Genomic DNA, 24651 nt, shown 5'->3' on the forward strand with positions numbered 1-24651 from the left:
TCCCAGATTAAAGGGACAGCATCTCTAGGCCCCCAGCGCTGGGCGGGGCGGGCGGCGGGGGGGGGGGGGTGAGGGGGCGGGGAGGGGAGACCTCGGACACAGCTGACTCCTCGGCTTGGTGCCCACTGCCCGCGTTTACTCACAGTACGAAAAAGGTAATTCCCCATATTGAGTTGCTCTGTAAATGCTGTTCTCAGTTGTAACCAGGAAGCTCCGTTTCCACCAGCTTCAATGCCATGGTCGTCACCCTGACGTCGGTGTGCTATGGCCTTGATACTCACGGTGTGGTCCCCTCGATCGGCATCACTACCATCAGCTCTGAGCATGCTGGAAATGCAGGCATGCTGGGGTCCACCATAGGCTTCCAGAATCAGAATCTGCAGTGTAACAAGATCCCTGGATGATTCATGTGTTTTAAGAAGTTCTGTTCTCAGGTACTTCTCCTAATTTTCACCAAGCCAGACTGAGTTTCGCAGGGTCCGGCTGTCAGCTGGGGGACATTGACTAAAGCACTTCATTTCCTGACCCTCGAGTCCTCATCTGTAAAACGGGCACGCTCATCCTACTTGATTTAACATGATTAATGTAAACCAATTAAAATTCGTCCTATAAACTGAGAATCCTGATTGAAATATTCGGTTTTATTCTTACGCTGCATCTTGGCTGAATAATTGGATTATAACTCCTGAGAACAAGAACAATCTCTCCTCTACCTTTTTTTTTTTTTTAATCTTCTTTACATACCGAGTACAGTTTTCTGCCTACAATGAGGTTTACTATTGGACATTTACAAAAATCAACCTCCCTTGGAACCTCCAACCACTGCCCCCACCACAAATAAAAAATCTGATTTCAATTCCTGACTCCAAGCACAAAGAGCTCCTGTCACTCTGACCTAATTCTCTGAGGTTCATCCCTCTAAATAATTGTATTGTCTCTATCTCAAACAGCACTCTGTTACCATGACGACACACACATAATCGCTTGTGTAATTGAGGGTGACTCCACTAGTCAGCCCCCTCCCCACCACACAAGACAGAAAACATTCTACGCTCCTGCATGTTCCTCTACCATAGGTTTGCTCCAAGACCCTACGTGTTTCTCAAACTTACATATACTTTATGAACACTATAGACCAGTAGGAGCAGACTGATTGATACGGTAGGAAGACGATTTGGGGGTGGAAACTGGAGGTCTGGGTCCCAATTCAGAGCCTGACACTAATTTGCAATTTAACTTGGCATAGGACACTTGACTTTTCAAGACCCAGCGCCACCCCCCATTCAAAGAATGGTGAGTGAACAAGGTACTGGCTTAACCCTCCAATGTTCTGTCATTTCCTGAGTGGTTTCTCAGTGTCACTTAACTGACATTATTCAACAAACCTTCCCAGCATTAAACATTAACACTGCTTTTTTTCTACGGCGTGGTTCATTATCATGCCAATAAATGATTAATTACAATTCTCCAACCGGACCAATGACTTGGCAGGAACTGTATGATTCATAACTTGTGCTGTGTCGTAATGTTACCTCTGAAAACTGACATGCTAGCATTTATTGTTTTTTATTGCCTCTCCCAGGTGGCTTCTGAAAGAGAAAACCAAGTGACACATGTTTAAGAAGGGTTTAAAAGTTTGATGTGCTTGGATTAGGCATTATTTATCTAGTGAGAAGCAGAAGATTGGTGCTTCTGTGGGCTTCTGCGGGCTTCTGCGGACTTCTGTGACCATCTGAGCAGCAAATCCAGCAATGAATAATTCAACGGGCTGTCCGGCCAGTGCAACTGTGTGCAATGGCACGTCCTGTGTGGTAACTAAGAAAAACTTCAATGACATTCTCAGTGTGGTACTGAGTACTGTCTTGACCGTCCTTTTGGCTATGGTGATGTTCTCCATGGGATGTAACGTGGAAATCAAGAAATTCCTAGGACACATAAAGCGGCCGTGGGGCATCTGTGTCGGCTTCCTCTGTCAGTTTGGAATCATGCCCCTCACAGGATTCATCCTATCAGTGGCCTTCGACATCCTCCCTCTCCAAGCCGTGGTGGTACTCATCATGGGATGCTGTCCCGGAGGAACCGCCTCCAATATCTTGGCCTATTGGGTTGATGGCGACATGGACTTGAGGTAAGATATCTAAAGCTCTGCATACTGCGATCATATTATGAATTAATCTTTTCAGAAGCCTATGTCACTGTGATGTCCGTCTGATCTGCCACTGATCTAGGGTACAACTGAGGAATTAAACAGAAGAGACTAAATGGATTCGCTCGCCTTCCTGTACAACTGCTTAGCTGTTGGAATTTGGGGGTTATACTTTGTACTTGTGCTTTTTAATCTAACTCAGCCCACAGGCATTTGGATAACTGCTGTTTATCTTTGGGAAATGATCCAGAGTTTTTCAAAAAAGAGATTCTTTCTGAGCTACACGTGTACCTGAAAAAGTTTTCCTTGTTGGTACCAGCAAAACAAAACAAAACAGCTTTTCTCTGTGGTGATGAGAAGCTCTGAGCGCAATCATGAAATCAAATTGTTCATTAAACAGTAGAATCTGTGCTGAGACAATGGTCAACTCCACAAATCAAGCCAGATCTTTGAAGAAGCGTTTTCCTGGTATAAAGCCTAAGGAAGAATTTGTACATTTGCCTCATTCTGCTGGCATTTAAAGAAAGAAAAGAAAGGGAAAAAAAAAAAAAAAAAAAAAAACCTACAGCAGCTTTTTTTTTAATTATGCTTACCTTACTATAAAATAGACAGAAAATGGTTTCTCTGCTTCCCACAGAGTAATCTAAATTGCAATGTTTGCCCAATTCTTCCCGTGCCAGTCTGAACTAGCACTGAGGGAAAAAAAAAACTAATGGAAGTAAGACGAAGCATTAATGTGATGAGACCAAGAAAGTTAGTGCTTTAAGTTGAATAGAGAAATGTCTTTTTCCTTCCCTGACAATTCCTCATTTCCTGGGAAAGGTATGCATTTCTGCAAAGCAGCCAGGAGTTAATGTAACGAGTGCTTATTAAATACTATACGGTAGGTAATCAGCTCTGTTAACCACCAGCTACTCTACTCAGAAGAGAGAAGCTTAAAGTATAGAAATGTAACCGCTGCAAAGTGTACAACTGGATTCCATGTTAATCCGGTGCCTACTGAGCAACTGGGAGCCTCCGTCTCATCCCAGCTGGGGCTGATCCTCCCAACGCTTCAGAAAAGCCACACAAACGATGTGTCTGCACTTCACGTATTTTTCACTTAAGGACATACCATATCCTCCTTGCAAGAGATTTTTTTTTTTTCCCCCTAAGGAAGTCCTGTAAAGAACAAAGGATGGCAACTGTTCAGGTTTAGTTGATCTGTGAACCACCACATAGCAATACGGTCCTTTTAGACTTCACCTTAGTTTGTTCTGAAACTGTTCTTCAAGTCTCAAAGCCAGCACCCACGACAGCGAGTGAGCTGAATTGAATATGGGACTTGGACACCCGCTGACCAGCTTTTCCATAAGATTTGTAACTCTTGAGCAAAACGAGAGAGTCTTCTACCTCAGGATAATGCCACATGTGTAATCGTTTTTGTAAGATGGAAAAGTATGCACGATGCTGGGTTATTTGGCTGTTGAAACAGATTTCTTTCTGCAGGGTACAACTGTAGGGACCTAATCTAAAAGCTCCAACTTACACTTTTCTGTGGTCTTAAGGAAATCTTACTGGTCTTGAAACAGATGATTATGTAATCCTACCTACCTTATATAACAACTCCTCAAAAAAATAAAAATATGTTTTTTAAAAAACCCAACCAAAGTAGAATATGAAACCTCGGGAGAAAACGTCCAGCTGAATCAGTGTATACGAAAGGTGCAACAAGTCAGAATTATCCCTGAATGGGACATACGACATTGGAATTTTTAATTTTCGTTCTAGAAAATGTGTACTCCACAGAACCCCCTTGTCTTGCAATAACAAAATAACACCAATGGCTCTCCAGGCCAGCAGTCACCTTGCCGGCAACTCGACCTATCCAGAACTCAAACAAGACCCAGGAAAAGACTCTACACAGCCAAAATAAATCCAGCTTAATCTGACAAATGTTCCTTACACAGGACCTTCTTCATCCCCTAGTCCTAGAGCTCTATCATGCTATTTCCCAGCACTGAAATAAGTGAAATAAGTGAAAATAAGAGGTGGGAGCAGGGAACGAGGCGCCAGAGGGGAAGGCCTATGTCCCACAGCAGCAAGTGACCCAGAAAGCCTGACCTCCAGAGAGAAGACCAAAAAATGCCTGCAAAGCGATGAAGACAACTCACAAGACACAGGAGCCTCTGCATCACTTCATCTAGAGCCCAGCGGCTCTATAAACACAACCATCCGGAGGACATTGCTATATTTTAGCAGAGCACATCATGATGCCTATCATGACGGCTCATGATCATTGAAAGGAGTTCAATCATGCCACTACATAAGATGATGACCTTATGCATCGTACATGTTAAAGGAAAAGCCGTTCAAATATTTCTTTAAAGCAAATTAAGAGATTATCACCTCAGCGATTGGGAAACAGTTTTCCAACACCTTCCATTCTTTTGGAGTCGATTCTGTCCTCTGAGAACTTCACCTTCTCCACTTAAACTGGGAACTCCGGCAATGGCGACCAAGATAGGATTGTTGAGACCAACAGGTATCTGTACCGCCTCCTAGTTACTCGGACAGATACCACACAGTGCCACAAAACTACTCCATCTATAGCAACTTTCCTGGTTGTGGTTTCTGGGGGATGAAACCAAATCATCTCCCCCCAGAGCCTCCTGTTCCCCCCTCCCACCCCTAAGTCCATCGCCCCTCCCCCCGTTGCCCCCTCGCACTCCCACTCCCATCCCCCGTCCCCACTGTCCCCCCTTCACACCCTTGTCTCCTCCTCATCCCTCCTCATCTGAACCTAGGACGCCATTACATTTTGCAACCTGTAGTGAAAAAGAATAAACATCAACAACACAACAACAGCAAAAGCAGACGGCCATCCCTAACGAAATTATGGACCGCACTCATTGAAGTAGAGCAAGTGATATTTCAGCTCCTTCTCAGATCTCTCCAGCCTAGAAAATTGTTGCAAGAATCTCATTAGCGTACAGGTATTTTTACCAGTTCTAGCTGGGCTATGGGTATCCTATGCGCAAAATGCTTCTGGGAGAAATGAAGGTGACATTTTCAGGTGAATCTACTGGGGGCAGGACCCAGAGTTCAGGGGACACAGAGACATCTGTCTCCTTTGTGCCTGCTGTATTCCCAGAGATCCCCCATTTTCAAGCCTCCTTTCTGAGCAATGACCTCAGCCACACCATGCAAGGACTTTTTCCTCTATTTTCCCTTTTTCGACTTCATCTTTGTAGAATCCCTGCTCATGCGTCCTTTCCTCCACTGCTCCCAATTCCTTCACTGCCATCTGTTAGCTACGCTCCCTTTAGCTATTTTCTAATATTAATACTTTCTAGATTTTTCTTCCACGTCTTTTGTTCTCTGACTAAAGACTGTTGCATTTTTTCATCTTCCAGATCAGTTTTCATGGTTAATTCAGTTGTTCAAGATCAAGATAAGCCCCATTTCTGGCTTATCATAAATGTGAAGCAATCTCTCCCATTGAGACCACATAGATGTCCAGCTCCTCTCTACTCTGAGCTAACCTAACAGTATTCGACTTCTTCTGTTTTTCCTGATAACCAAACTTTATTTCTCTCATGTAGCATTTATTTTTATTTTACTAGTCAGCATTGACCAGGCACTGTTAGGAGTCATGCACAGTACCAGTATTCCATATACATTGGTGTACTCAACCCTCAAGACAATCCTCTTGAGATAATACTATGATTTTCTGCCCTTGACAGATGATAAAATTAAGGCTCATAACCTTCACCAAAGTCACAAAGGCAGTACATGTCAAAATTATAATTTGGATCCAGACTTATCCAGTTATCCCTATCCAGACTCTTAACCTCTGTTCAACATTGTTTCTATCACTTACCACATCCCCAATTTCTAGCACTATCTGTATACACTTTGATTTTTCAAATTTGGTGTTTCACTTCAAATATGATAACAGTCTTGGCTTTCCTCATCACTAACGTCACCAAATTCCTCAACACTTACTGAATTCTCATTTATTGTTTTTATTTCTAAAAAGAAAACCTTTAATAGAGCTAAACCCAAAAATTAAAGACAAGAGATATTTTTGCTTTTCTTATGTTTTTCCTCATTCCAATAAAAATTCATGGTAGTATTTCTATGTTGACACCTATGCTTCTTATAAAACTTCAGATTCCATTCAAGTAAGATGATTTTTTTCTTTTGCTAATCTATCCCCCTATATTGCTCCCTAAAACTATTACCTTTAAATTGTTTTTCATCTCATTTTGAGTGGCTTGATATTGTTCTCATATTAGTTTAAATGGCATCAACTTCTGGGCCATCTAGTCTCCTGTACCTCTGCAATGCCTCACGGTCAAGGTGGCCCACCAAAGCTAGACCATTCCGTTCGCCAACTGTTGACTTGTCCTTCCTCATGTTCTTTAAGAAACTATTCTTGCTAGGGCACCTGGGTGGCTCAGTGGATTAAGCCACTGCCTTCAGCTCAGGTCATGATCTCAGGGTCCTGGGATCGAGTCCCGAATCGAATCGGGCTCTCTGCTCTGCAGGGGGCCTGCTTCCCTTCCCCTCTCTCTGCCTTCCTCTCTGCCTACTTGTGATCTCTCTCTGTCAAATAAATAAATAAAATCTTTAAAAAAAAAAAAAAGAATAAATTAATTTAAAAAAAAAGAAACTATTCTTGCTAAACTCAAAACCATGATACAACTTCATAAGTTGTCTTAGCAGTAATTCAAAATTGAAGCTTTCCCACAGAAATTTGAAAGAAAAAAACAAAGAAAGAAAGAGACTGCCTTTGAAATGCTGTTCTCATAGTTTAAAACAAAAAAACTCTTGGCCCCCTTTTGGCTCTCTGATCCCGGTAGAAAACACTTCCTTTCGTGCACCCCTCTCCTGTCCTCTTCTCTCTGGAAAGTACACTAGACTCTGAGATAAAAGGAATGTCATCATGGCCCTAACCTTAAATCCATTCTAATTTGTTTTTTAAATAAAAGATAAAAAAGAGGGCTCTTAGGTGGCTCAGTCGTAAAGCATCTGCCTTTGACTCAGGTCATGATCCCAGGATCCTGGGATCGAGCCTGCTTCAGGCTTCCTGCGCCCCGGGAAGGCTGCTTCTCCCTCTCTCACTACCCCTGCTTGTGTTCTCTGTCTTGCTGTGTCTCTCTCTGTCACAAACAAAATCTTTAAAAAATAAGTAAATAAAAATAAAAAAGATAATGTCAAAGGAAGGGAGAGAGTTTATAAACTCCAGTATTTTAATTATAAGTAGGACTGTTCCTGAAAAGTATTGTTCTGGTTTTGGATTCTGCCTTAGCATCCCTTTTTTGTATCTCAATTAAGTTAACCTGTCACCATAAATAGATGGAACTTCTTGGAAATGTTTTACGTGCATCCCTAGCATTGGTTGGTGTTATATTATTTTAGCTGCACTAAGACTAGTACTTTTTTTTCCTAAAATCTTTAAACACATTTTAAGTGAGATCATCTACAGTTTTTTTTTAATGGTTATTAAGAAAGTTAAGCCCCGATAAACATTATTGCCACAACGCTTATTTTCATGCCAAAACTGTTTCATACGTTAAAATGAAATTCCTTACCTCCAGCTGTTTCCTTTAACACTTGTGTAGTGTGGTTGTTGGTGTTTGTGGGGGGCAGGGGAATGGGAGGGCACAGGTGATAAAAATAATTTCACATTTTCCTTCAAGTCCACATATAATATCTTTAAGAAATTACTACACCGATAGTCTCCAATGCTACAACTTTTGGAGAAAGAACTTTCAGAAAATTTTTCCAGTTTCCTGATTCTGTATTATGCCAGAACCCCCCACCCCACACACACACACACATGCATACACACAATGGCTGGATGGCTGGACACACACACACACACACACACATGCACACACACACATGCATACACACAATGGCTGGATGGCTACACAGTAACTGAATTTTAATAAAAGCCTTGCATTACTCTAAGTACTGGACTCATTGGGTCATTAGTCCTCACAGCCTATGAGGTGGCGACAATTTTATCTTCATTTCACAGATAAGGAAGCTGGCAAAAGGAAGTCAAGTAAATTACCCAAAGAATAGAGTGTAGTAAGTGGCCACGCCTGCTTCCAACCCAGAGTGTCTGGCTTTAATGTCGGCCCAGACATTTAACAGCTCAGTATCCCAGGAAGAGAATGTGCCTCTGGGCTCATGGCCCTTAGACGGGACCAGGAAGACCCACTGCCCAAACACCTCTCTTCGGTCCACTGTCACGTTGCTGAAAATAGCCCCATTCCACGTATTCTTCCATGTCAAAAGCCAAAGTCCGCTTACCCAGCCAGGTCCACTCACTGAAACCCAGATGCTCTCAGGAGGAACAGTACCAAACCCTAGTTCTTCTGGACACACGTTTGGTAAATTTCTTAGTGGAAAATAGAATCCAGGCCTCCCCTGCCTGCTCAGTTCCTCTTTCTTTCTCAGGTCACAGGCATTGGGAAAATAATGTCTGCTTTCAAAAAAGACACCGAGGCTCCCTCTCTTGGGTATGTGTTCTCCTCCAAAGGTCCAGGGAGACCCAACTCGTCTCAGTTCAGGCAAACACAGCAAAGCCCCTAAAGTCTTGGCTGGTATAGATGTGTTTGCTCTTCTCTGGAGGAAAGTCCAAACGGTGGAGTGTCCAAGCACTTTGCACCTTTCTAAATAATAAATTAAAGCAGCCATTAGCTATCTTCCCTGATCCTTGAGAACCCATGGGGAGGGAGGAATGACCCAAGACAAACTAGAAAAACAAATCCAGATCTCAGCATTTTACCCAAGGCTGGGACCTGCACAGAGATGGGCGCATGTCTGTGTCCATCCATCAGCCTGGATGCTGCTGCTGTCGGAGCATCTTTTGTGGGACTTCCTAATCCCAAATTGCACCATGAAGCAAGCTCTCGCCGTAGAAAGCCCAGGTGGACGAATCAACCTGCCCATTTCCTTTCAGCATCAGCATGACCACATGCTCCACGCTGCTTGCCCTGGGAATGATGCCGCTGTGCCTCTTTATCTATACCAAAATGTGGGTCAACTCTGGGACGATCGTCATTCCCTTTAATAACATAGGTAAGTAAGTCATGAATATCCCCTTCCTATTCTGTTTATCTTCAGGCCAGGCTCAGCCCCTGCTTGCACCAGCCCTATTGCGATTTCATTACAACTCACGCCGCATTTCAATGCAAGTTGGCAGAATCCAACGCCAAACCTTGACCCCACAGGAAAAACTTGCTTTTCCTCCATCGAAATCATCAGGTAGAGGGGCTGACTGAAGACTTCGCTGTCTGGACCTCAGGAAGCCAAGATGGCTGGGACACAAGAGGCTCTGTCCTTTATGTAACCCATAGTACAATTAGCTCGTGGGAACATGAGTTTGCTCCCAGACATTCAGATCGAAGAAATATTAAAAAAAAAAAAAAATCTACCAATGATTTGAAATTAGGGCACCTAGTAAGCAATCATGAGTGTGGCACTTGGAAACTACCAGATGAGACATACTGTAGATCACACTTGACTGTGAGCCACTGTGAAGAGGGAAAGGTGACTGGCGTTTACCATAGCGCAGGAGTCAAGTCTGCTAGTCGTGAGCCTGTCTCCACTCATGTTGCTCCCAGATGTTGACCCCCACCCCAAAGGGGCTGTTGTTCTGTTTCTGGGACAGCGGATGACAGTGGGAAATTAAGTCATTTGTGTAACATGGGATCCAGGGTAAGATGAACTACTTCCCAGCCCTCCCAAACTAGGCATTTCTCACAGAGCTATAGTCATAAAAGATGAGATACAGGGGAGATGGTACATATCGCCAGGTACGCGGCCCACTGCACAGTCATTATTCAGCTGACCGGCCGCCTCGGGAGGTGTGGGTGTTCACTGAAGGGAGCTTCGTGTAAACGAAGCTAAGTCACGACTCAGAAGGATGTTTGTAAAGGAATTCCTGTTGGCATGGGAAGCTGGACAGCTGTGTCGAAAATCCTTTGTTTCTACAAAAGATTGTTTCCGTGATAAAAATGGGATTGGGGCCTACACAACTGAATTTGAGCAAACTTTGAAAATGCTAATCAGGGGCGACCTGTATTGGCACATCTTCCTCAGTATGGGATTTCTCTGCACAAGGTCCTTTTACTGACCTGGGCAACTCCATCATACCAGATATAATCACCCACAAACAGGTTTTAGGGTGACCCTGCAGAATCAGTCACCTCCTAGGCCTCATGCTCCTTAACTCTCAGTCCACTCCCCAGGAGGGCATCTTCCTTCAACTCAAACAATGTAGACTGTTTTCATGGTGTACATTGTAGGTCTCCCAAAGAACCTGTCTGCTGAGTAAGGACCTTAATTCTGTATTACTTATTGTTTTAAAAAATACTTTAAGCTTGGGGTAACGGGGTATCTCAGTAGTTAAGTGTCTGCCTTCGGCTGGGGTCATGATCCCAGGGTCTGCTCAGTACGAAGCCTGCTTCTCCCTCTCCCATTCCCCCTGCTCATGTTCCCTCTCTCACTGTTTCCCTCTGTCAAATATATAAATATGTGTCTCTCTGTGCCAAATAAATAAATAAAATCTTTTAAAAAATACTTTAAGCTTTAAAATATTCTCCTCTAGATATCCATTCCCATCTGGAAAACATTCCAGGGTAATATTGAATAACTTGAACTATAGTATGAATGACTTATACCACACCCTTTAATGTGAATAAATTTTGAAAGGACGAAAACATAAGAAAGAGTAATTAGCACCTCAGTGGAGGTAAAAGTCATCAGAGAAGAGGTCAGAACAAAAAGAAAAGAAAATAGGAAAAAAAAAGAAAAGAAGAGGAAAATATTAAAATAATAATAATGATGATGATGAATTTGAAGAAACAAAAATATTAACTCTGCTTATTCACCATTTAAATATTAACTCTGCTTGCTTTCCAATTTAACCTTCCTGCTATTGGTTTGTCTAGACCTTTAAGAAAACAAGCAACCTGATTACTTCACAAGTTGTTCTCAACACTTTCTAGAGAAGAGAGCTAAGGCCCAGGGTAAAGGTTTCATTTGTCCCAGATGAGCAAGGAGCTGGAAGTGCCCCTGGGCTGCGCATGCTCTCTGTGGGCAGGACCCCAAACCCAGGCCCCCCACGATGCCCACTCGCTCTGAAGGGAAAACACCCTCGCTAAGCTCTCCTATGGGTGCGTGGAGGGTGGAGGAGGGCAGCCCCACAGTTGGCGCCGCTGAAAAGAGCTGCCACCGGTTGCCATTCCTGCCTCCCCCTCCGCGGTCTCTTGGACGGTGTCCAGCGCCGCGCACTGTGCACCTGCCTCATCACCTAATTCCCCCAGCAGCAGCGGAAGCTAGACATAACTCTGCCCACTCCACAAATGGGGGAAATCAGAGCGCAGAGGGGCTGGGCGGTTTGCACCCTCCCCACAGCTTGTAGGGTTCCACTCTGAGCCAACCTGGCTCCACGACCCCACTATGACTGTCCGCCTCTCACTTTTATCCACCTTTCCTTCCTCCTATATGTGCTCTGTAAACTCAATCAAGGCTGAGTTATGGCTCAGGTGGTGCAACCACCAGCCGTGGTTTCCGGTGGAACTGGACAGGCCTTTTGGGGGCTGGGGGTGGGGGGGCGGTGTGCAGGCACTTAAAGAAGAGGGAAAACAGCCCTGAGAAAGAAAGAGAATCTTTACCCCACTGGGGAGTCAAGAGTCACACCAACCCACCTCTTCAGGTGGGAGCCGCACACTCTGAGTGCAAGGAAGGGCAAAGAGTGTCTTTTCTGGTCAACTTCTAGTCCCGGAAAAACTGTCCCGCGCCTCCTTTGTTGAGGAGAGGAAACACGATTTGGGCAGGTGGTCCTGCTTGCAGGCTTATCCTATAGCCTTAGACTGGAGATCCTATTGCCTCAGGGAGGAGATAAAGGCTCAGCATGAGGGGCCCGACCATGGTGAGGCAGGGGGAGAGGGTCGTTCCCCTCACAGAGCCAACACATTTAAAGTACACAGTACCCAAACCTGACCACACTGACATTCCAAGCACAGCATTTGCACCAATTTAAGTTACCACACTACAAGCAATGCATATCAAGATGGTTGTAATTTAAGGCCTACAAACTTCACACAATTTAGAGAATAGTCTGGACACCCCAGGGAAGAAGTCTCCTTCCTCCCAAAGGGGATTTTTCTGGGAGCTCTCACCAGCCTATGTACCAACAACTCTTCCATATCCTGTGTTCCACCATTTTCTCCCCATGTGTCCCCCCTATCTTCCTTTTTTCCTGCCGCAGGTACTCCTGGCCATGCCTTGATCCCTTTGAGTAAGTTCTGGGAAAAAGTAACTGCTGACCTTTGTATTGCCAGGAAGACCAGAACGCTACAAAGAAATTATGTTTTCATCACTGTTGTGTTCATTTTAAATTCATATTTACAGCCCTGCAATCTAGAATCCATTTTCGAGTCCTCATTGAATCTACTCCAATGCTAAGTAAAAACCACTTTCGAAATTTCGTTATTCCGTTCCACTTTCCCCTACTGCTTTAAAAGGATATTTGAAAAAGAAACAGCCCATCAGAAGTTCGAAGTTGTTGGTACTATATTATATAAAAGCAGTGATTGGACCAATGAGTGTTAAGTAACATGGAGGAACAAACCACATGTCATGGGAACAGCAGTAAATCTAACACAGAGAAATTGAAGTACGACTCTTTTATCTGGCTGGGTGAGCACGTTCCTGCAAAGAATTATAATTACTTGAGAGGTCGCCAAATATATTATCTCACAGAAAATTTAAAGCACGCTTTTTCAACCTCTTCTCTCACCTCTCTGCCGTAGATTTGAATAACCGAGCTGAGTCTGAGCCAGAAGTCATTAGCCCGTGGAATGCCTGGAGAATTTTGAACTTTTTGTTTTATCTCTACTATGGGGAAGTAACAGGGAGATGTATAATATCTGTGTGTACCCCACAAACATCAACATATACACAAAGTTTAAAGAGGTATTTTTCCTAGGATATAAAGATCCAAAGAGCAAAGAAGCCAAGATTCCAATAAATTGAAACTAAAAAAGTATCAGTATAAAGAGCACCAAAAAGGATTTATACCATCCCTATTATCAAGGCTGTATCGGCAGTATGAAATTATTTACTGACGTGAGTAAAGACGGAGAGTTTATTGTTGTTTTGCTTGAGTCTGTTTTGGGTGTTCAAGAAAGGAGACCGACCAAGCTTTCTTCAAGCAGCTACTCTTTTCTTTTCCTCTGTCCTGTGCTCTGTGTTCTGCTGATGAAATGTCTCCTCTGTCATATTTAGGTACATCTTTGGTCGCTCTTGTTGTTCCTGTTTCCATTGGAATATTTGTTAATCACAAATGGCCCCATAAAGCCAAGATCATACTTAAGGTAAGTGCTCCATGCCATAGGTTGAAAAATGAAATGCTCCACATTGTGAATTCCAAATTGGTTCTGGTGAATTCTAAATCAGTTTTCTCATCATATTATAATCCTCCATCTAGGGAGACTTGATGTTGTTAGATATGCCATCCACTCTTCTAGAATGCCTTTCCTGACCCCACTACAGGGCAGAATTCTATGCCCACTTTGAGATACTCAGCTCAAATACTGCCTCCTGATTTTACTCTACCTTGTACTCGCATGGCACTTGGCTCTGATCTCTGTTCTGTGGTTCTGTATTATAAAATAGACCAAGAAAGCTGTTTGAAAATAGATCATCTGTTTCTTATCTCTGAATCCATATGGCCAGTTCAGCACCTGGCAACTGGAAGATGTTAGTACCCATTAGTAATCAGTAACCATGCATTCTCCTTCACCTGCTGTATTCTACCTAGGTGAGATGGATAAGATAAAGACACAGAGGATATAAATATCCAGATACTAATACAGATAAAGGTATAGATAGACGTAGATGCAGGCATACATATATCCCATTGATCAGGAGACAAAATAAGCTAGCCGGTGTTCTTTGTTCCTCTGGACCAAAAAAAAAAAAAAAAATTATAATCTCAAAATTTTTTTTAATGTGAAAAGGAGAAAACAGTAATAACAGTAGTTTGTTTGCATATGCTCTTTTAAGTTTCGTAGAGTTTTACATCCCCTGTCTCACTATCATCATCATGAAAAGTATCTAGGGCAACATTTTATCTTCAGCTACAGATGAAGAAAGCAGGACTACTAGAAGTTGTATGACTTACCAAAGGAAGGAGAGCAGGAGGAGTTGAATCTGGAGGCCAGGTCTTCCAGTTCTTGCTGACTTGGCTTTCTTCCTCTCCAACAAGGATCATTTCCAAGCTAGAACGTCTTCTTCAGGCTAATGGAGCATGGACATTAGAGGTCTTGATATTTTCTAAAAAATGAGAACATAGGACAAACACCGCAGTTTCTGGTGAGCTGACCACAGTCATCGGGAGGGGAATACACTACACAGTGACTTCACTGTCTCAGCTGTTGGGTCTGCTTGTGTCTTACTTCCAGATCGGGTCCATCACAGGTGCAATCCTTATTGTGCTCATAGCTGTCGTTGGAGGAATCCTATACCAGAGTGCCTGGATCATCGCTCCCAAACTGTGGATCATAGGAACGCTATTTCCTTTGGCCGGATACTCTCTAGGGTTTTTACTGGCTAGAGTATCTGGTCAACCCTGGCACAGGTATGGTGTTTTGGTAAATCAGACTGGAAATTTTCTTCTGTAAGAGTTGTAGTATGCATTTGTTGGGGCTGCTGTAAGGAAGTACCCCAGACAGGGTGGTTTAAACAACAGAAGTCTACTTTCACTTAGTATTGGAGGTCAGAAGTCCAAAGATCAGCAAGCCAGAAGGATGGTTCCTTCTGAGGGCTGTGAGGGGAAATCTGTCCCAGGCCTGTCTCCATGGCTTATAGATGGCTGCTTTCACATTGTCTTTCTTCTAGGAATGTTTCTGTACTCAAATGTCACATTATGATAAGGACACCAGTCGTACTGGATTAGGGCCCACCCTCATTACTTTACCTTAACTAAGCATATCTGTGATAACTATATTTCCAAATAAGTCCACATTCTGAGGTCCTGGGCATTAGGACTTCAGCATATCCATTTGGGAGGAAACAATTCAACCCATAACAGCTGTAAATACTGCTAAAAATTCGAAATTTTTCACCCTTAATAACATTCACCCCATTTCCAACTATGTCATGATATAGACTCATTCATTTCTAAATTGTATAAGCCCCCCAGAAAGAAAATACTGACAGCCTCTCTGTTGCTCAAATGCTTGGGGACCATTCCCCACACAATGAAGATTGACCCCTTCAATGACTCACACTCTTGTTTTCCAAACAGAGTAACTTCAGCAAAAGCACTCAGGCTGGCCTTGTCACTCACAAGGGCTCCTCCAGCCAGTGGCAGGATGGACTCACCATCCCAAGGCACTGATGTTAGAACTGGGGTTAGCATGTATGAGTCTGGTCCCAAGTAGAAACCTTTCTTCTCCTACCAGCCCGTCTGACTCCATGGGCAGAAAAAAAAGCAGGTGTCAGCGTCAGGGCATGTATGAGGCTAGGAGATGCTCAGGACTCGGTAGTGGAGAGTGTTACATATATGCCATCAAGCCGACCTGGGCCTACCACTTACTGACCTTGGGACCTCAGGACAGGCATTCACTCTTCCTCTGACTTTTCTCATCTGCAGAATGGGGCAATAACATCTACCCGGCAGACTTTTTTTTTTTTTTAGTCAAGATTTAGTCAGAAAAACAATATCAACTTAAAATTGAAAGAACTCTAACAAATACTCTATCTTGAGTGTTTTCTCAGCTCCTGCTCTGTGCTCTGCACAGTTACCAAGGGCATAATCGAAAAGAGTGAAATGAGCCCACTTTGAATTTATGGAACACTAATATAAATGATCCTGCTCTTTTCATATCTGTATTTTTAATTTTTAAATGTCTGCTTTAAATGTATATGTATTATTCAAAATGTAATTTTATTTATATTGAATATATTACCTACTAATAAAGATTATGCCATAATATAAAGTCTTTATATATAAGTATATATACATACATATACACACATATATACAGATACAAAGATATACACAGATATATAATATATAGACACAAATATAGATCTATTCCACTGCTCAGGGGACTAAATAAGCAAGTCAGTGTTCTTTGTTTGTCTGGACAAAAAAAAAAAAAATTATCTTTAAATCTTTTTTAATGAGAAAACAGTAACAACAATGGTTTTATTTGCATATGCTTTTTTAACTTTTGTAGAGTTTTATATCCATTTTCTCAATATCATAACAACCATAAAAGGTGAGTAGGGTGGGCACAGTTGGGTGGCTCCGTTGGGTAAGCATCCCACTCTTGATATCGGTTCAGGTAATTGATCTCAGGGTCCTGGGATTGAGCCCACATGGGGACTCCTGCTCTGCAGCTAGTCTACTTGTCTCCCTCTCCTTCTGCCTCTCTCCCGCGCACTCTCATGCGCACTCTCTCTCTGTCAAAAGGAAGGGTAAATCTTTAAAAAGAAGAAAAGGTAACTAGAGCCAGATATTATCTATGTATATAGAGAGAATATTTATATAGTATACAATAATATATATTAAGAAGTTATATATCTATGTAGTTTAAGTAAAAGTACATGTTGAATAAATATATACATTCAAAGCAGGTATGAATATATACACATATATGTACTTGTTCTCCTTATGTCTGCCTTTTTTTGAGAGAGAGAGAGAGCACACACGCAAGTGTGCAAAGGGGAAAGCGGGGCAGGAATGGAGAAAGAGGGAGAGAATCTCCAGCAGTCTCCACAACCAGTGCGGAGCCCTACGGGGCTCAGTATCCGACCCTGAGATCATGACCTGAACTGAAATCAAGAGCTGTGGGCTTAACCAACAGAGCCACCCAGGCGCTCCCACATTATATCTGCTTCCAGCGTTATTCAATAACAAAGTAAAAACTACTGACAACAAAAGGGTAACTCCTCTTAACGTGTCTCATAGGTGCCGGACAGTTGCTTTGGAAACAGGGATGCAGAACACTCAGCTGTGCTCCACCATCGTGCAGCTCTCCTTCACCCAGGAGGAACTCAACCTCGTCTTTACCTTCCCACTCATCTACAGCATCTTCCAGCTTGCCTTTGCAGCAATATTCCTAGGAAGTAAGGAGTAATGCGAATCACGTGTTGCTGATGATGTTCCTCTTTGAGAAAGCCTCAGGGAGCTAAGATGGCATTTTTTTTTTAATAATATTTTGTGGCAGTGAATGTCATAAGTTAAACTCCTTTCTGGTGGAAAAAAAAAAAAAGGATGGGAAAAGCTACCTATAATATTACCATGACGTCCCAAGAAGATTGCAATTTTATCAGAAGGCTCTAGTAAAGAGTATTTATTTATTTTTATATATTTTATGTAATTTTTATATATTTTATGTATTTTTATATTTATATACTCTATACAGTTATTACTTTTAAATGATGAGTAATAGAGGTCAATTCTCTCCATCAGCTTTCTTTTTCTCAATAATTAGGGAGACATATTAACCTGTTAGGAGAATTTTATTGTGTCTTTCTACATGCTTCCAGAAACCCCAAGCTGGGCATTTTTTCCAGATCATCATCTTGATATGCTTTGTAAATATAGGCTATTATCCAAAACAGTGGTATACAAGGGATATTTATCAGGCTAAGTTAAACTGGAAGATAGATATGAGTGCGTGTTCATGTGTGCCTACACTGTGTAATGTCCATATAATTGAAACAGTCAAAGCAAACACATCCTTTTTTCAAGTCCTAGGGATAACTAACCTGGTTTTTCATTTTCCTCTACTGTAGTTTCCAGCTCTAGTCCTTAGCACCTGCTACCTGTTGCCTTCACCTAGTTAAAGCTTGCCTTGCATTTTCTTCTCCAGGGACTGATATGTTTAACCTCTATTTTTAAGCTCTACTTTTTTTTTTCTAAATAAAGAGACTGATACCTTAAGCTCATTGATTTTTAAGGAGGGTTATATAGTGAAGGTGAAAGACACAAATAATGACAGTGTTAAGTTGTAGAATGTCCGGTGGTCCAGTGTTGTTTGTGTCTGGTTTGGCTTTGTTCTTCACTCCAATAGGTATTGCACTTGCCCGTAGGCACTAACTCTTCTCTGTGCTACTGTCCAGAACACTATTCTCAAAGCAGAGCTTTCCTTCTCATATAAGACTCTCTGGGTCCATTCGGAAACTTTCCACTGATCTATCACTCACACAGGAGACAGAAGTCCATGGTCTAATAACCTTGTTGTCATGTATGATAGACATACATCCAATTCGGTACACCTTGAGATTTTTCCGAATAATTCGCTAATGATGTCTACCAGAAAGCCAGAGAAAGCAGACTGGTTGATAGAACAATTCAGTGAATTTGCTCGTTGAATAACTAACTCAAAAGAGACTCATAAATAAGCCAAAGGAATGATGGGAAGGAAGGTACTGGTATTGGCCTTATACTTTCCCACATTTTTATCAGTAAAAATAAAGATGAGGAAGTCATCATTATTAATTATATGCAGTGCCTGGAAACATATTCTGGTAAAAGGATTAGAAGCTTTAATTTTTCTGGAACAAGGGAAAGAGGAATGGAAGGGACAGAGGGAGGCAGGAAGGAAGGACAGAAGGAAGGAAGGAAGGACAGAAGGCAGGGAGGGGAAGGGGAGGAAAGGCAGAAGGAAAGAAGAGAATAAACAATTTGGTTAAATAAAATAAGTGGTGTGTGTTGAAGAAGTCCCAGCTGAAAACAATTTATAATAAAACTGCTGGACTATTTTAATGAACCACAAGCTCAGTTCAATAGACTCAATAGCTCAGTGGCTTCAAAATTAATATATTGCTAAAGGGACCAGTAAGGAGACATGGATTGTGACATATTAAGATCTCTGAAGCAGATCCTTGTCTCTCTCAGCTGTGTATCATGAGAGGGAACATTTCCTGAGCAGTGACTACTCTCCCTGGGCCATACTAGGCGTCTTACTGTTTTATTTTTTTTTTTGAAGGTTCACAATTATCCTCTGAGATAGACAATATTAGTATACCTATTGTAAGTGTGAAGTTCCAATAAATAATACTTTCTCTCCCTCTGTTGACTTTGGAACTAATTGAGAAGTAGAAGAAAAATCAGCTGTGTAGATTAAAAAATAGTACTCTTATTACAGATAAAACTTATATAGAAAGTATGGCTCAAAATTGCGACCACATGGGCTGATTCACGCCTTTCCACCACCCCACTCATGGGCACGTTGCACGTGTATACACACATACACTGCTCACCTTCCCTTGCCAGGAAATACAACCATCCCTCCCACCATGGCTGGCTGTGGAACTAAAGAACGTCTTCCACTTTCTCTAAGCAACATGCAACCTACAGAAAGTGCAAGCTGATTTTGAGCCACAGATTGTAATCACTGCCCAAAAAAAAAAGCTTTTAGCTAATTGTTATGAAACTCCACTAACCTCCTGTGTATTACTTTCTAGCGTATGTGGCATACAAGAAATATCATGGAAAAAATAATGTAGAATTTTCAGAGAGCAAAGAAAACGAAATGGTCTCCGGGTCATCGCTCCATAAGGTGAATGAAGGATTTCAACCAGATGGAAGGTAGACATCGCCTGGACAAAAGAGAAAAACTCAAAAGTACATGCTTCTGTTAACAAGATTTGTTGGTTTTGATGGGATATTTGGCAGGAAAAAGTTAAAGTGAAAATTTAAATTCCCGTTGAATCCATACACTGGTTTTGGTACCGAGTGACTGGTGGTTCAAATCCTTAATGTGACAAATATTTGTATATACACACACACACACACACACACACACACATACATATATATATACTGTCTTTGAAATATGCCCAAGAAATATCCTCGGACCTCCGACTAAAACTGACATTGGTAACACTGAGAACGTCCTAACTCCTGAACAGATTCTTAACCAGAATCTCATAACCTGACTTTTCGTATCTTAATATAGATGCAATGAATTGTTGTTATTATTATAAAATGATCAAGATTTTCTTCAGTATTTACGATTGTAAAAAGATTGAAATTAACATCTTCCACTGACATATTAATTACTACTTTGAAAATGTTGTAACCTATTTATTTATATAACTTTGTTGTATAACATGGACAAATGCCTGACTTCCTGTATTAAAAAAAAAAAAAAAAAAAAAAAGTCAGTCTTCTCCAGGGACTGCCCAAAAGCAAAAATAAGAGAAAAGAGTTACTAAATAGAATTCAATCACCAAATTAGAATCTGGCCCATACTCATCAGTGACCTTATACATTGGTTGCTCTGCCTCAGGAGTCCAGTGACACCACTAGATTTTTTTAGGAAAAGCAGAATTCTTTCCCATGTCTTAAATTTGGCAAAGAGCTCTTCAAGCCCTAGAAAGGGGCTTCTTCAAGGTTTGCCTGTAGGAGGCAGGTCTATTCAGCTCACGGGAAGACCCCACAGTAAGAATCATGGAGCGGGGAGGGGCCAGGAGGCTCAAAGACTGCAGAGATCCTGCAAAAATAAGCCCTACTCTAGTGAGTGAGTTCATTCAGTTCCATGGGAGATGATGGGAAATGCAAGGAAAAACACTGATAATAAAGGCCCACTTGAAATGCATGATAAGGGTGAGTTAGATGTTACCAAAAAAAAAAAAAGAATGAAACCAGGGAGCCACGAGGGAAGTGGTTATTAAACAGTATTTGAAGAAGAGGACATGCCCAGGGCCCAGAAGTCGGGTGGGCCCTGCCCAGTGGGTTGTCTGCGCGCTGTGAGTAGGTGTCACCAGAGGAAGCAGGGGGATTTGATCAACAGCAGCAGGGTTCCGTGTCAAGGGGGAAACAACTGGCCGCGTGTTGGATCTAATTGAATTTCTTTTCCTTCATTCTGCAGCAAAAGCGGGCACATTCTTAACTCAGATCACAGTGGTTTAGTTCTGTTTTCCATTTGGACATTTTCCCTGCCTCATAGATTTCCTTTCGAGTGTTTGGGTTCCAAAGGGCCCTTTGCGTTTGGGTGAGGTGAGTTCAGATCCTGCTGGTGTTCCTCAGCATTCAAAGAACACGAAGATCACCTCTGAGCTTTCAATGGAGGGTGAGGGAATATGCTTTTAAAATTGTAACACTTATGCCTTTTTATAGGAGGGTCACATTTACAATTGAATAAAGCTCCTATATTTTTTTTTCATCATTAGACAAATATATTAAAAGGGATTAAAGATTTTTATTAAAGGCCAGCAGGGGAGACATGGTACAGATTTTCCATTAGGCAGTTTCAAAGAATACACTTCCGAGGGTGCATAAGAAAGACACTGGTCTGTCTGTTAAGTACCTCCTGTGCTTTCCTCATCAAACAGAAAACAGGCAGGTGTACTGAAGCCACACAGTGAATTCAGATGATCATTTCAACATACCCAGAGTCGAGGGTTTGGATGCCAGCAGCTGAAGCAAGCAGGCTTTTCCTCCCTATAGGATCCAGATATGTGAGGCAAAACTTGGCTTTCTTTCATGGAATGGTATCTTGTGAGTTGTGGTTTTTTTTCCTGATATGCTCAAGGGAAGAAAAATAGCTGAGCTTTGTAAAATGACAGCTCTGTATTTTTAAATGAGTTTGAAAAGCCGGCTAAATTATGTATTTTATTGCCTCTGCGAGTATCATATTAAATGAATATTTTATTTTAAAGGCTTAAATAAATGAAAATAATTTTTGTAATGTTTGGTCTGTGTGAGTCTTTGTGACAACTGTCAAGATTTCTTCAATTGTAGAGGTATAAATAAGGTGGGGTTTCTCTAATCTTAGATTGTTCTCTGAGAAGTGCCTGAAAGAAACTCTTAATTAAATATTCTAATAATTGGGTCTCCCACAGATACAGATTGAGGTTGTCCCCAAGCAAATCATACTGGGGGAACATTAATCAAAGACTTAAAAACAGTGTGACAATGACAACCATTTAAAATAATAATAAAAGTATTTCATGTACTGGTAAATAAGACTACTATCACCTTTTATGAAAATTTTACATTTATATACATAGCGTAATGTATAAACATGAATATGAATATATATGGACATGTATATAGCGAGAGAGAGAACATAAGTATTTAGAGAGACACAGAGAAAGAGACTTCAATTATGGTAGCAGTGCATTAAAATCTCTCACCAACTGGATTGAAGAAATTCTGGATATGAGCCTCATCTGACTCCTCAAAGACATCACTCTGGTTGTCCCTCTAGGAAACTTAACTCCCTTCCAGCAGGAAACAATTTATCTTTCTTGGAATATTTGACAACCCATTGCCTCTCACGTGTTTGCCTCTTCAAAAACCACATTAGTGTAGCACGAGAGTCTTTATACTATGTTATGGATACTCCCGGGAGTTCTTGAAATTGTCCAAGGGTATGCAGGCATGGATAGGGAATCAGTTTCCATTTCTTCAATTTCCATATGTGTGCTTTCCCCAAACTCCCCTGCTTGAGATGCCCCAGGGCTGCACTTGCCCTAGGTTCCCCCTCTCCACCTCCCCTTTCTTGGCAGGGCTCTCCCCTTGAAAGGAAAATCCTACTCTAGCCACCCCTCATCTACCTATGGTGGAGAGGCCCAGGGGAAAAGACAAGACTCAAGCACCAGCTAAAGGAATAATTCAAAATAATAGTGTCTGTGAAAGGCTTCTTATCTTTTTAATTGATTACATACATATCTATTTAAGACTTTAGGAACAAAGTTTTTTTTCATATTTTGTTTTGTTTTGTTTTGTTTTTTAATTACTTTTCAGTGTACTAGAATTCATTGCTTATGCACAACACCCAGCGCTCCATGCAATACGTGCCCTCCACAATACCCACAGCCAGGCTGGCCCAACTTCCCAGCCCCCGTCCCTTCAAAACCCTCAGGTTGTTTTGCAGAGTCCATAGTCTCTCATGGTTCACCTCCCCTTCCAATTTCCCTCAACTCCCTTCTCCTCTCTAACTCCCCAGGTCCTCCATGCTATTTGTTATGCTCCACAAATAAATAAAACCATATGATAATTGACTCTCTCTCTGCTTGACTTATTTCACTCAGCATAATCTCTTCCAGTCCCGTCCATGTTGCTACAAAAGTTGGGTATTCATCCTTTCTGATGGAGGCATAATACTCCATAGTGTATATGGACCACATCTTCCTTATCCATTCATCCATTGAAGGGCATCTTGGTTCTTTCCACAGTTTGGCGACCGTGGCCATTGCTGCTATAAACATTGGGGTACAGATGGCCCTTCTTTTCACTACATCTGTATCTTTGGGGTAAATACCCAGTAGTGCAATTGCAGGGTCATAGGGAAGCTCTATTTTTAATAAGAACAGGGTATTTTTTTTTTAACCTGGGTTGGAATATTTTAATATATAAACACTCTAGAGTGGGAGTGAAGAAAAATCTCCACGAACATGCTAGCATTTCCATCCCCAATGTTTTACACACATCCCCCAAAAAACCTCTCTCTTGAGGATAATCCAAACCCATATTGATATATTAGTTAGAATTAAAAAATGAAGTCAGATTTTTTTTTCTGACAAAAAGTCTGATTTGGCTGATTAGTTTAACAAGAGCCCCTGTTTTGCCAGTTAGGACATATGAAGGACAGCTTTTCATAAATTAGATGAGCTAAATCCTCCAAGGTTTAAAAAAATACATTAAAAACATGTAATAATACAAAAACCATATATTTAAAATAATTGACCTAGAAAATATAAAGACTCTTAACAACCCAAAAATAAGAAGGTAAGTCAATTTTTTGAATGAGCAAAAAAAATTGAATAAACAGGCAAAGAATGACTGTAAAGCAAATAAGCACGTGGCCATGGCAAATGAATATAGGAAAAGATGCTCAACATCATTAATAGTTAGATAAATGCAATACCTCAGTAAGGTACTACTTAAATACCCATAAAATAGCTAAAATGAAAAGTTAGTAAAGATAGCACGTATTGGTGAGAATATAAACAGTAATGCCCATAGTTTGCAGGTGGCATGGTCACTTTCCAAACCGGTTTGCAGTTTCTTATCAAGTTGAGCATCCACTAACCATATAACAGCAAACTCCCTCTTAGGTATTTATGCAGATCCTAGAAGTAGAGCACAGTAAGACAAAGCTCAGGGGCCAGGAACTTGCAGCAGGCCTTGACTCTAAGAGGCACAAGGGAACATCTGGGGTGATGGAAATGCTCTAAATCACGACTTTGGTGGTGGTTACACAATTTCAAGCACTTGTCAAAATGCATAGAACGGTACATTTTAAACTGGTGCATTTTGTGCCATGTAAATTATACCATTAATAAAGCTGGCTAAAAATGTTACTGTCCAAGATGTAGCAAGGGAATTTACTACATTTTTCCTGACCCTCTGAGAACACCAAGTAAAATTTGAAGCCTCTAAGTGAAAGGGTAACAGGCTCTAAGAGCTGTCAGACAAGTCGACTAAAGCCTTTGTTCATATACTTCTTAGAAATTAAAAGCTCAAG

At 41.5% G+C, this 24651-nt stretch overlaps 1 protein-coding gene across 1 annotated transcript; it reads left to right on the forward strand.

Moving 5' to 3' along the window:
* The first annotated feature begins 1559 nt into the window (after window positions 1–1559).
* On the forward strand, window positions 1560–21867 carry SLC10A2 (solute carrier family 10 member 2). The gene is made up of 6 exons (XM_004746056.2): window positions 1560–2128; window positions 9108–9226; window positions 13442–13530; window positions 14620–14795; window positions 17136–17293; window positions 19640–21867. Exons 1-6 carry the CDS (start codon window positions 1752–1754, stop codon window positions 19765–19767), a joined length of 1047 nt encoding a protein of 348 aa, XP_004746113.1. The 5' UTR covers window positions 1560–1751; the 3' UTR covers window positions 19768–21867.
* Window positions 21868–24651: the final 2784 nt, after the last annotated feature.

The sequence above is a fragment of the Mustela putorius genome, unplaced genomic scaffold, assembly GCF_011764305.1.
Source record: "Mustela putorius furo isolate JIRA1106 unplaced genomic scaffold, ASM1176430v1.1 tig00000551_pilon_pilon_pilon, whole genome shotgun sequence".
NCBI classification, from domain to species: domain Eukaryota; kingdom Metazoa; phylum Chordata; class Mammalia; order Carnivora; family Mustelidae; genus Mustela; species Mustela putorius.